This window comes from Danio aesculapii, chromosome 8, assembly GCF_903798145.1.
Source record: "Danio aesculapii chromosome 8, fDanAes4.1, whole genome shotgun sequence".
Classification (NCBI taxonomy): domain Eukaryota; kingdom Metazoa; phylum Chordata; class Actinopteri; order Cypriniformes; family Danionidae; genus Danio; species Danio aesculapii.
In genome coordinates, this window is record NC_079442.1 from 35005213 (window position 1) to 35018989 (window position 13777).

General features: G+C 33.5%; 1 protein-coding gene across 1 annotated transcript in view; it reads left to right on the plus strand.

The window, feature by feature from the left end:
- rnf220b (ring finger protein 220b) overlaps positions 1-13777 on the plus strand; it is a 73163-nt gene that overhangs the window by 41322 nt on the left and 18064 nt on the right. The window contains exons 3-7 of the mRNA XM_056463832.1: positions 6401-6527; positions 11442-11487; positions 11572-11664; positions 12035-12077; positions 12361-12465. Coding sequence (XP_056319807.1) covers positions 6401-6527; positions 11442-11487; positions 11572-11664; positions 12035-12077; positions 12361-12465 — 414 coding nt within the window. The remainder of the gene's footprint in view (positions 1-6400; positions 6528-11441; positions 11488-11571; positions 11665-12034; positions 12078-12360; positions 12466-13777) is intronic.

Here is a 13777-nt window from a genome sequence, read left to right on the forward strand (position 1 = left end):
AGCTCAGCCACTCTTACTAAAACTAAATGTTATTGGCTGTTTTTTCAAAAGGGGAAAAGCTACTCTATGTCCCTCCATGTCTTCATGTCTCAGTTGATATGATGCCAAACATCAAATTAAAATGGCCATTTCAAAGCACTTCACGGGACCTTTACGTTTTAAGTTATCTAAATGGGTTACTGAATGAATTCTGTGTTAAACCTTATTTGCTTTAAGATTTTTGATAGATATTTAATTTTAATTGACCCATATTCGGCTTTGTTCTGTTTGTTCCATATAAAATATTTTTTTAGTTTGTGTCTCCATCTTTGCTGGAAACAAGATTATGGAATTATGGAAGGGCAAAAAGCATATTTTTTTTGTGTCACAAATGAAGAGTTCAGATGCAAAACCTCTAAGTGCCATTCAAAATAGTCTTCAAGAGTTCACACTTAGATAATGCTCGACTATGATAGCAGGTTTGGCATGCTGTCCCAGGAGAGAACCCTGAGCTCGCAGATAGATGAGCCCAAGGTTCCCGCCTGGTCAATGAGCATTAGGAGGGATACGAGATCAGGAGTTTCTCGAGTGCCCCCTTTTGCTATGTATGCATTAAGTGCTTGTGACTGTATTACGATTCACTTATGTACATGTTTTTAGACTGTGGGAGGAAACCGGAGGACCCGGAGAAAACCCACGCAAACACAGGGAGAACATGCAAACTCCACGCAGGGAGTGCCGACTGGCTCAATTAGAACTTGAACCTGTGGCCTTCTTACTGCGAGGCAGCAGAGCTAACCACTGAGCCACCGTGTTGCCCGATCATGAAAGAGGAGGATGGAGAAGGGAAGGATGGGGGGGGGGGGGGTTCCAAAAACGAAGATAAGGAATGAAGTTTAGGCAGGATATTTATAGTACTTTTAGAATGATCTGATAGGCTAGCTAATGATTAGCAATGAGGATCAGCTGTAGTCAATCATATCACGTGCTCCTCTCGAAATTAGTTTGTGAAACTTCACTTTTAAAATAAGCATGTTTTCAGACGAGTGTTATGTTCAGTAATTTAATCTTAATTGTGATTAATTGTTTTTTTTCGTTGCCTTTAATGTGAGATAACCGAACAAAAACAACAGGTTAAGAAAAATGCTCATTCTAGAAAGAAATTTCAGATGGCACTTTTGTTTTGCAGGTTTTTGCATACACCCGCTTTGAATGTTGTCACTCGATTGAATGGGCATTATCACTGGTTATCAGCTGTACTAAAAGAGAGGACTCCAGATCCTGATCTGTTTTTACATTACTGTGATTGTTCGGTTTAGGGTTGGGTTAGGGGTAGACATTAATAAAATACAATTAATGGGGAAATTAATAAATAATATAAATAATTCTTGTGGTTAATCAGCTATACTAATAGAGAAGACTCCAGATCCAGATCTGTTTTTACATAACTGTGACGGTTGGGTTTAGGGTTGGTGTAGGGGGAGACGTTAATAAAATATAACTAATGGGAAATTTAATAAATAATTCTTGTTAACGTCCGGCTGCAGCCATATGTGATCTATAGCTGATTAATCATGTGGATGGATGATAACAGCCTTCTGAGCCTACCAGTAAGTGCAGAAGGTCCTACTGACCCATATTTATCAGCTGATTACCACCGATAACTCCTATTAATTTAATTGACAACATTCGAATCGGCTGTTGCATCTTAGCTCTTCATATTCTGTTCTATCCTGTTGTGTTCTTTTTAAAGTAGTTTTCCTATTTGTCATATGAAACCTCTTTGACTACAAGAGTGGAATAATTAAAAGGCAAATGTCATTTTTCTATTCTATTCTATTCTATTCTATTCTAGGTGTCCTTTATAGATTACATAATGTTAGAAACTATTATGCTGTCTCAAACCTCACTGGCTACAAGAGTATGGAGTTTTTTAAAGGCAAAAACTTTGTTGACTTAGCGTTTTCCAAATAATTATTGTTCCAAAGCAGCTTTACAAAAGGCGTGCTTTGTTACATAAACAATCTAACTGTATTATTATTATTTCACATTCTACTCTGTTCTCTTATATTCAGTTCTAGCATTCTGCATGCATTGCTAAATGTAAGAAAGTGTGTTTCAGAAAACATTTCAGGGCCTAAGAATCTTTCAAAATCTAGTTGGCTCTTAGGTTGTAAAGTAATAAAGTTAATGAACTGCAAAATTATGACAGAAACCATTTAGGCAGCCTCTCTTGATTCATATTCTATTTTATTTTATTCTATTCTATTCCATGCATTTCAAAGGAGTTGGATATATGGTCTCAGATCTCATCGGCTGTCTGAATTTCCAATGGTGACATTTTCAAAAAGCCACTGCAACCAATACAGTTGACGTCAATCATTTACGGAGAGCAGCACGTTGATCTGGCCTCCAGTAAAATGACTGTTTACCCCTTTGCACGCAGCTATGTGAAACACAAGCCTCAAGTATTGTCTTTTTCAGGCTTCTGACATATTGTCGTAATGTGACAGAAAGCCAGGATGAAATGTGGCATTTTGGAAAGGTCAGTTCATGGCCGTCTCAGAATTCGTCTCCCATCATGACGATGGCAGTTGTCATATGGATGTTGGCATGTGCAGTCATCCTATAACTCGAGGAGGAAATGTTATGGGGCTGTCTAAATATAATGAATGCCTGCTTACTTATGAGATTCTTTTCCCTTTTAAAGTAATTGTTAGGATTTGATTTCTTTTATTCGTTTATTTTGATAGCTCTGGGTAGATATGTTGCAGATTTTTCACTTTAGATTTTTCACTTTAGATAGTAAATTGAAAAAAAATTGACCTTCGATGTTGTTTCTAACGTTACAAAAGATTTCTGTTTCAAATAAATGCTGTTGCTTCGAACATTTTCAAAGGATCCTTAAAAAATATTCTTGGTTTCCGCAAGTATTAAGCAGCACTTCTTTTTTTTCTCATATTGGTAATGTTAAGAAATATTCTTTGTATTTTAAACACTAAATTAGAATAGTTTAATAGGATCATCTGGATCTCAGCTTAAAAAGATACTTCACATTTTCTGTACACTGAAAAAAAAATTATTCATTGGATTTGCAAAATTTTTTAAGTTAAGTGGTTGTAAACAATTTATATTGGCTGAATTTAAACAAACATGTTAAAATTAGTAATGTGTATTAACTTAATTTGTTTGTTTAAATTCAGCTTATATAAATAGTTTGCAACAATTTGCAATCAACCATTTTTTCACTGTATGTTTTACTATATTTTAAATTTAATAAAGGCATTTGTAAGTGAACAAAGCTTTTTTAGGTATGGCCCAAATTGCATACATATGCACTAATCTACGCCATTTCGTAGTATAAATAGTGGAAGTAGTGCATTCACACTGAAATTCTAAAAAGAATAAGTGCACTTCAAATACTTAGATGATGCACTTATTCAACTAGTAAAATGAAGTGTGGAATGTTGGACATTTCACGCACTCAACAGCCGCTGCTTTGCTCACTAAGCGGAAGGGGCGGAGCTTTCGGGCACTGACGTTGGATTACATCATTTATTTTGAATTGTGAAATCAAAATTCTCCTAAGAGAGTGATTTTAGTGCCTCTTGATGGTATATGCGGTTATACTCATGGCAGGTATTATTTGGTACTTTGGTCATTTATTCCGCTAATTTGGCAACTGTCAAACATTTACGCTTAGTAAAAAAAACGTTAGTGTTCCAATGGGGGCGACACAGACGTCAGTCAGTCAGTCAGTCAGTCAGTCAGTCAGTCAGTCAATCAATCAACCAATCAGTCAGTCAGTCAGTCAGTCAGTCAGTCCGTCTGTCCACCCACGCACCCACCCTTAAAGACCGCTTGTTAATTCTTAGCAGGGTCGTAGCCAGCCTATTAAAAGGGGTGGTTCTTTTTTCATCCAAAATGGACCTTTTTGCAGATATTCGAGGTTTAAAAACTGCATTTTAGTGACATTTTAAGCACTTATTTGTGCTGGATTAGCTTGTCGGACGGTTATCATTACCACACTATTTGATGCAACAAAAATACTTCATTTTACATTTTTGTCAAAGTGCTTATGATACTATTTTTTGTTTACAAAAATGTATGTTTATTTACAAATGTGCATTTAAAGTGTAGTTATTACAGTTTTATATACAATGTAATGATACAAAAATTTTTGAAATATGAAAAAATACTTGGTGGTCCGTTCCGCTGTGGCGACCCCGGATTAATAAAGGGACTAAGCCGAAAAGAAAATGAATGAATGAATGAATGAATGAATGAATGAATGAATAAATGAATGAAAAATACTAGTTATTATAAAACACAATTGTTAAATGCTACAGTAATTTATTATCATCCATCATAAAACAAAACAAAAAAAATGTGAAGCTGTTAAAACTTGTTTTAAATTAAAAACTTTAGCCTATAGGCAAATAACAAACTGGCCAGCTCATTTCCTCAGTCAGAATTTTTCCATTTAAATAAGAAAAGCTTTCTTTTATTGCTTATTTTATTGGTTATTCTTCTTAAAGCCTTCTTCTATTGGTTATTTTCACAATTTAGGATGGCATATTGTCAAAAATGGGACAAATGAGCTCATTAGGGGCCAAATTCTGGACTTTGTCAGAAGGGGGGGGGGGGGGGTGTCTTTCAAACCACCCGAACCCCCTGGCTACGAGTCTGCTTAGGATTTTATTTGATTTACAAAAGTCTATTTTTTCAACTATAAAAGATATATAGGCCAAATGCACGTAAAAATTCATATTCAGTAAAAATGTTTAACATGTATTTAGCAAAATATGTTAGCATAATCAGAATATATATCTAATAAACCATAATAGAACAAAACACAAAAACTAACAAACTCCACATAATATTTTAATAATTGATTTTGGATTTAGTGCAGTGATAAAATAAACTCAAGTATTATTTTACAAACAGTGTTGTCTTGTAGTATCACAAAACATGACAGATTTTTTGCATAGTGTAAATTGGCAATAAATTTTAAGCTTGCAGTGTATTTCTGTTTTAATCTTAAGACGTTTTTAGCTTCACATTGGTGTGTAGTTTTTTCCTGTGTATATTAATTAAAGCTGTGCATCCTTGTCAGCGTTTAACATTATCATTTTAGAAATTGTCTCAAATGCCTCAGATGAGAGTTCCTTCAGCCAGAGGAGAGAAAAGAGTCATGTTCATCCCAAAATCAAATCAAATTCCTTTTATCATCTTGTTATTTGCAGACGTTATCTGTGCAGGTAATGTGGTTATAAATTCAATTTCAGCCATGGGATTTCATTGTTTACTGATGCTGCTTGCCTTTAGGCAGAGAGGCGTGCAGTTAGTACTTGTCAGTGAATTTATTTGAGATGAAAATATTTTAAAGAGATGGGACTCACATAGGGGCCCACTGTCACTTTTATCAAGGGCTGTGGCTTGCATTAGGGCTGCGTAATATATCACAAAATTATCGTTATTGCGATATCAATACTGTATATGCAGTAAACGTGTAAAAAATTGCTTTTATTTTATGCATTGGTTGATTATCTAAATTTGACCAATCAGATTGTGCCTTGCTATCTTTATCCCCACCTCCCCAGTAGTTGCTGTTCTGCTATTGGTTTGAGAGACCCAAAGGTAAACCCAGAACTGTAAATAAATACTAATGATGAGAGTTGTGAAAAGAAAGGAAAATGACAACAGTCAATCAGAGTCGGAATATCTGCTGAAGTATTCACTCATTCAGAGGGCTCTATTTTAACGATCTAGGCGCAAAGTCTAAAGCGCATGGCACAAAAGCATTAAGAGTCCTAGCTTCCTTTTCATTAAAGTATCCCTAAGAAGTATAAGGTTTAGACAAAATTAAGAAGCAAAAAGAAATGTTTTCAGCATTAATGATTTGACGATTGATTCAGACTGACGACTTATTATTAAAATCTTTAATTATGATTTAGCACTGATAATAAATAGATTAAAACAGCAGGTCATATTTTGTGATTTTTGAAGGATCCTGTGATTTACTGCAGTCTGAAATCTGAAATCAGTCTAAAATCACAAGTTGTATCACAAAAAACACAAGTTAAATAGGATAACTGTTCTTTCAAACTGAAATAATACTTCACACTTTTACAGCCTTTTTGTTTTGTTGGTTTTTACTGTATTTTGGATGAATTGCAGTCTTATTAAGTTAAACAATATTTTTTAATGGCCATTATAAAATGTAATTGATCCCAAACTTTGGATCTGAAATGTATTTGCCTTTATCAGTCCACTTTGCATGGATATGTGAGAGTGTTTCTACTATTGTATACAGGATGTGACTGTATGGGGGTGTTCCCTGTACGTTTAGGTGCAGGGAAAACCTAAGAGTAGCTGATTTTATGATGTGTTTATAAGAATAAATCTCCTGTATCTCCAGGTAAGGTGAAGGTCCTGTATGACACTCAGACGCCAATGTGTCCGATCTGTCATGCTGTTCTGAGGTCAGGAGAGTTACAGGAGCACATGGAGCAGGAGATGGAGAGACTAATGCAGATGCACAACAGGTACATCCTACAGTTCATTCAGTACAAACTGTCTGCTCTTCATTTGTTTTACCTCCTGATTGACATAAATAGTTTTCATTCATTTCATTGGAAGTTGATTGTATGTTGGCGTATTTCAATTTACTAATAAAAACGCAACTTTAATTATTATTTACTTATTTATTTATTAGTTTATCTATTTATGCAGACCTAAAATAAACATTTTGAAAAATATGGAATGAGCAACTAAAATAAGAATTTATAATAAGAAATTTCAATGCTGTGCCGGGTTTTAGTTGTTCTTATATGAATGTTTTTGTCACCATAATATAAAATCATAATGAAAAAAATATGTATTATTTATGTGTATGTGTGTAAGAAAAATTTTGTTTAATGTGTATTTAAATCAAGTAAGCGTGAAACAGAATATCCAAATCCAGTTGCCACAGTCCAAATTGCAAAAATTAATGCAATAACAATTATTTATTAATAATTTTCAGTTTAAATTGTTTATTATTATTATTATTATTATTATTAGTAGTAGTAGTAGTAGTAGTAGTAGTAGTAGTAGTAGTAGTAGTAGTAGTATTACTTTATTTGTTTTGTTTTGTTTTGTTTTGTTTTGTTTTGTTTTGTTTTGTTTTGTTTTGTTTAGTTTAGTTTAGTTTAGTTTAGTTTAGTTTAGTTTTGTTTTGTTTTGTTTTGTTTTGTTTTGTTTTGTTTTGTTTTGTTTTGTTTTGTTTTGTTTTGTTTTGTTCAATCCATAAAGAGGTAAATAAAATATCAAATGAAAAAAAAGTGTGTATGTATAATAATAATACAATTTTATTTAATAATTTAATGCATTTACAGGTTTAAATATTTTTATTATATTATTCTTTTAAATATAAACATAAAACTTACATTTTATCTATTAGACATAAAAAAAAAACAACAGTCATAAAAATAAGAATTAAACAAAAAATAAACCAACCACCCACCAGTGCTATCCAGTGATAAAAGTAGGTACTAATCACAAGTTTGTAGATAGGAAATAAAAGGGAACAAAATATTTTCAACCAACAAAACCTTGTTATTAGGGCAGGCCCGTAGCCAGCCTGGTGAAAGGGGTGGTTCTTTTGCAGTTATAGGCCTCATTTAGGCTACTATTTAGTTATGAGATTTAAATACTGCACATTCTAAGCACTAATTTAGCTGAAATAGATTGTCGGATGGTCATCATAACCAAAACAAATATATTCGAAAATTCATGGATAACAACAAAACCAAAATAGTATTCCAATAAATTTTAAAATCGGTCACATGTGGTTAAAAACAACACAGTAGCGAAAAATGACTTCTCTTCAGATTGTATGTTTTCTTGCACAGCTGGATATTAGATTCATAAAAATAATTGTGTGCAACTGGCCAAAACTGATTAGCTGATTAGCTGAAGTCACACCAAAGCGAGGATTCCACTTGGTCTTAAAACTTTTTTCGATGGGTTATTTCCGCTGTTTATGATGGCTTAGCAGTAAAAATTGGACAAAATAGGACAAATGAGCTCATGTATGGGACAAATTCTGAACCTGTCAGAAAGGGGTGGGTCTTCCGACTGGAGGAACCCTCCCCTGGCTATGGGCCTGTAGGGTATACCCGATTTTTTCTTGATGTAATGTACTCCGTCAGACATAATTTAAAAGTTGGAGCTTCCTTTTTTTAAAAAAAATAAAGGATATGTTTTTTTAGCAGAGATCAACCTATATTAAACAAAATGTTAATTTAATGCATTTACATTACATACTATTTACAATGAGTACTAAAATAAAGCAGTTATCCCTACTGCTGATTATCAGATTCTAGAATGTATTTGTTGCCATAACCCCCCCAAAAAATCACCCCTTTTAAAAATGTTTTTATTTTTATTACTGTAGTAATTAATTAATTTGTACATTTATTTATTTATTTATTTAATTTAATTTACAATACAAGAATTATTTAATTCTGTATGTCTGTGGGATACTGGAGAATAATATAAACATACAATATAATATAATCATATATTAAACTTACTTTTTACATTTAAAGTACTATGTAAAGTTATTTTATTTTTATATATAAAAGTTTCCCAATGCTGTCTGTCTTGATTTTTTTTCTCATTCTCAACCTCTGATTCTCACAAAGAAGACCAAAACAAAACCTATCACGTTCCCCTATAATGAATACGATACAATCCATATCATGTCCAAGACAATCTATATATAATCCATTCATCTCTTATGTCTTGCTTTATTTCTCCATTCATCAGCCTCAATAAGAGATCATCGTCTGATCATTGGCGTGTTGATGTGATTGTTTTTGAGCTGCCTCTGTCTCTCTGAACACACACACAGTAAAGTGCCACTGACAGTCAACATGCTCTTCTGTCACTCTTACTCAAATCTCATCAAAATGCATCGCCGCCCATAGAAGAGACATCAAAAAAACTGGAGACAAGAGCAGGAGAGCTGGAGGAAGGGCAGAACCAGCGCTGATTGAGATGATGAACACACACACACACACACACACATGCAGACGTCTGTCCCTTTCTAAAGGCACATTAAATGCTTCCAGGTCTTGATGGCATATTTATCCACAGCCTCGGGGCATTTGCTCCAAACCTCCACCCTTTCTGCTTGTCTCCTCCATCATCGCAACATCACAAATTACATGCGGTTACATTGTTCCTGACATTTCACAGCCAGTCGAGCTCAAGGCAGTTCTTGTGAGAAAAAAAAAATCGCAGCAAGCTAATAACGCATTTCCTCAGCGTTTGCTATCAGCCGCTCTGAACACATGAAGGATTTCTCCAATAAAGAAATTATAGCTGTAATCTGCTTAGTGACAGAGCTGTGGACAGTAATTGTGTCAAATTGAACTCGGCCCCAGGGTGTGTTCAAGCCTCGCTGCTGTACAGGACCCGAGTGGAGACAGCTTTTTATACACAGTCGGTCAAAAGTTTGTGATCAGTATGTTACAATGTTTTTAAAAGAAGGCTGTTGTGCTCCGCAGGACTGTGTTTATTTGATCTAAAAATATGATCAGAAACCGTCAGATTGTACAATGTTGTTATAAAGGTAAATAACGATTCCATAGCATGTTTTGTTATGGAATGTAGTTTATGAATATAATGTAGTTTATGTACCAATGAATGTAGTTAAATTAATGTTAATGTAGTAAGGAATGTAGTTAAATACATCTAAATTTATTCCTGTGATTCAAAGCTGAATTTTTTAGCATTTTTCCATGTTACAGGATCTTTTAGAATTGAATCTACTATGTTAATTAGATATTATTCTCTATTCTTCGACTTGATTTATCAGGGGTCACCACAGCGGAATGAACCGCCTCAGATATTATTAATGCTTGAAAATGTTTTCCTGCTTCATAGTTTTGTGGAAACTTTGAAATGTTTTTCTTTTTAAGATTCGTTGATAAAAAGACAATTTAAATAACAGTATTCATTTGAAATAAAATCTCCTTTTTTTACATTTACGAAGTGTTTTTAAGTCTTGAACGTTGTAATGTTAACTTGGTGAATAAAGTACATGCTTTCTAATTACTTTTGATTAGTGCTGTAGAAAAGTTTACTCAAAAATATGAAGCAGCCCAATAGTTTTCAATGCTATGTTAATAAATGTTTCCTGAACAGCAGATCATCATATTAGAATGAATTATGAAGGATCATGTGACATTGAAGACAGGAGTAATGATGCTGAAAATGCAGCTTCAAATTATGGAAATAAATTACATTTTAAACTATATTCTATTAAAAAAAGTCACTTTAAATTGTAATAATATTTCCCTGTTTTTACTGTATTTTCTTATCAAATAAATGTAGCCTTTTTTTGCAGAAGAAAAAGTATTTTTTTTTTAAACGTTCAACAACGATACTAATTGCTAAATTTTGACTGTTGGTCAGGGTTACCAGGTTTTTGCAACAAAACTAGCCCAGTGGCCTGTCAAAAATAGGCCAATAATATCAGAGCTTAAAATGTACCACGGCACATTCATTAAGTGCATATTTTACATCATTATAAACTCTTTCAAATAACATTAGTAAGGACAAAACCATCAAAACCACTTTTTAAATTCTGGCTTTCAGAGTTTTCTAGCACTTTACATTTAGAGAGACAATCTATCTGATAACATTGCTGGCTTCGAAGCCACCTGGAAACCCTTTTTTATTATGTGTCAAATGCCAAGGATAACATTTTAAAGGTATAACCCTGTCATCATCTGCAAGATTGCCTGTGCCCACTGGCCTAGTATGTGTAACATTGTTGACCCATGTAGAATATTGGAGGAACGGATGTAATAATGGTTTTAAAATCTTTTTTTTTTTTTACATTTCTTTTCTCTCTTTATAATTGTTGTTGCTTTTAGTATTATTCTGTGTTGTTTTAAGCTCAAAATCAAAATATAATATAAAAAAAGTAAGGACAAAACCGTGATGGCAGAAGTAAACACTAAACTTGAGAAATCTAAAATAAACATTTAAGATATTATTTAAAATACAAGTCGACTGACTTCTATGGATGAAATACTTTTGTAGATATAATTTAACAACAATCCTGCCAGTCTGTTACCATAGAAATGAAAACAGCAGCACCACTCCTCCCTCACAAAAAGTGTGCATAGCCTACTCTGTTTCATCATCCTAGCGCAGGTTTTAAAATATAAATTTGGTAGTGCAAAATTATTATTAATATAATTGATGCAGTATGACAAACCTGCAGACAACCAGCAGAAAGTGGTTCAAAGTAGCCCAATTTGGCAACCGCGCTGTTAGGTGTATTGGTAATAATTTTTTGTTTCGTTTTCTTCGCGATACTTCATTTCTTGCATCTTCTAATTCATGTTTAATGGGATTGTGCTGATGAAATATGTGTTAATAAGACTCTCTGGTGTTTACAGTCAGGGTCCTGCTCAGAAGGAGTGTCTCTCTGCCGGGCCGCCTAAGGTACAGATGCTCCAGTGTACTTGTTATTTGCAGTTTATTTGTCTCTACAGGCCATAATAACCAGTGTCTCACTTTCTCTCTCAGTCTCTGTTTTCTATGCACATAAAGAGAGAGGGTTCCTCTTCTGCCTCTTCTCCACGTCCTGCTGATGAGGCTGTGCACTCCGACAGGTACCAGGTGAGCACATGTTATATTATATAAAGCTAATTTAAGTGTGTGTTTTATTCATTGCTGGAGAGAACGCGTCAGTCAAGTGTTTGAAACAGCACTAGGTGTAGTGCTGCCCTCTTCTGGACTGAAATAGAATTGAAAATACCATTTGCTAGAACATTTGGTCGTCATAATAATAATACTAATACTAATACTAATAATAATAATAATAATAATAATAATAATAGCAATAAATTAACATGATTGTTCATTTTTTTAAGTAAATTTCCTAAGCTCAGTGTCACTGTAGTATTTTTGTAATTTAGTTTGTCTTAATAATGTAATTAAGATTATGAGTCTTAAAATATCTCATTTAACTTCTCTCTTTTCATTTTAGACATTTTTGCGAGTACGATCAAACAGGCAAACAAGACTGAATGGTATGTTGTCAGTGACTTTCAGTGTTTTTATTTCTGTATTTTTACTTTGCATTTCATTCATTCCCTGTGCAGGCACATAAACATGCTGACCACATTCATACACCCTATATGAACAGGAGTATATAGATGAATGTGCTCTAAAATGTTGCTTGAACGTAAATTTGGGTAAAATATGTACAGTTAAAGTCTATAATCCCCAATTAAAGCATCTCCCTGACCTTTGACCTAGCACCCTCACGAGCAGAGCAGATCATTGACCTTTGACCCTCTGATATGTTAACAGTTAAGGAGCTCTGCTGGTGCCGGTGCTACGCCAAACACAAAGTGAAATCTGGTCATGTTTGGCCTGACTGTGGATTCTCACATGCACCTTCTTGCCCACTTTCTGGTAAGCTGCTCCTCACACACAATACCAAATGTTTTCTTTTGTCATCAAATTTGCGTTGTAGTGAAATAAAAAATAAAAAAAATTACCAGAAATTAAAATTCTATCATTGTACTATATTTCTGTTGAACACAAAAGAGGATATTTTGAAAAATTTTGAAAATCGGTAGCTATTGACTTTAAAGTCAGTGATAATTTGCCAATGTGCTGAGCGAAATAATCTAGTTTTTGCTTTGAAAAAGACTATATTGTTTGTTTTAAGGAAAAATTCACTCTTTTTTTTTTACATTTTATTTGTAAAAATGACAATATTTTGTACTTGTCTAGAAAATGCTTCTTGATTTAAGAATTTTTTGATATTTGGGGAAGAAGCAAGATAAAAACTCTAAGTAAGAAAAGCATTTTTTGCTTTGGCCTTAGTAATTTAGTTCCACTATATCATTGCTATAACATTCTTCAAATATTCCTCAATTGTGTCCAACAGAAAAAAAGAATCTTATCGAGTTTTTGAACCACTCAAGGATGAGTAAATGCTGAATAAATGTAGATTTTTTCCTGAACTATCGCTTAAAATGTGCTTCATATGGGATACTAATTTGAAATTTAAGAACTCATGAGATGGTGAAAATGACATGTTACATTTATTATATTATATATTTTGAAAAAATTAAAACTCTATTATAGTTTACTCACTCTCACTTGTTCCAAACCTCTTTGAGTTTCTTATTTCTGTTGAACACAAAAAAAGATAATTTGAAAAATGTTGAAAACCAGCAGCCATTGACTTTAAAGTCAATAATAATTTGCCAATGAGGTGAGTGAAATAATCTAGTTTTTGCTTTGAAATGAGATTACTTTGCTTGTTTTAAGGAAAAAAATACCTTTTTTTTTTACATATTACATTTACATACATATACATATACATACTTGCCTAGAAAATGCTTCTTAATTTAAGGTTGTTTTTTTTAGATATTTGGGCAAGAAGCAAGACAAAAATTCTAAAGTTGCTGTGTGTTCATAAAGTAATTTGGTTCCTCTATAGCAGGGGTAGGGAACCTATGGCTCGGGAGCCACATGTGGCTCTTTGACTAAAAATATGTGGCTCTCCAGCTGTCTCCTTTCAATAAAAAATTTAAACTGTCACTAAAAATCAGTTTCCTTTTGAAAATACAAAAAAATTTTACCTTTTTATTGTATATTTTTACAGCAACATGAATAAGAATAAAAGGACGTTTCAACCAATGCGCGTGTGCGGCGCTGTAGACTAACTTAAATCGTGTCACCAATAAAGGGTATGCAACTTATATTTCGATGG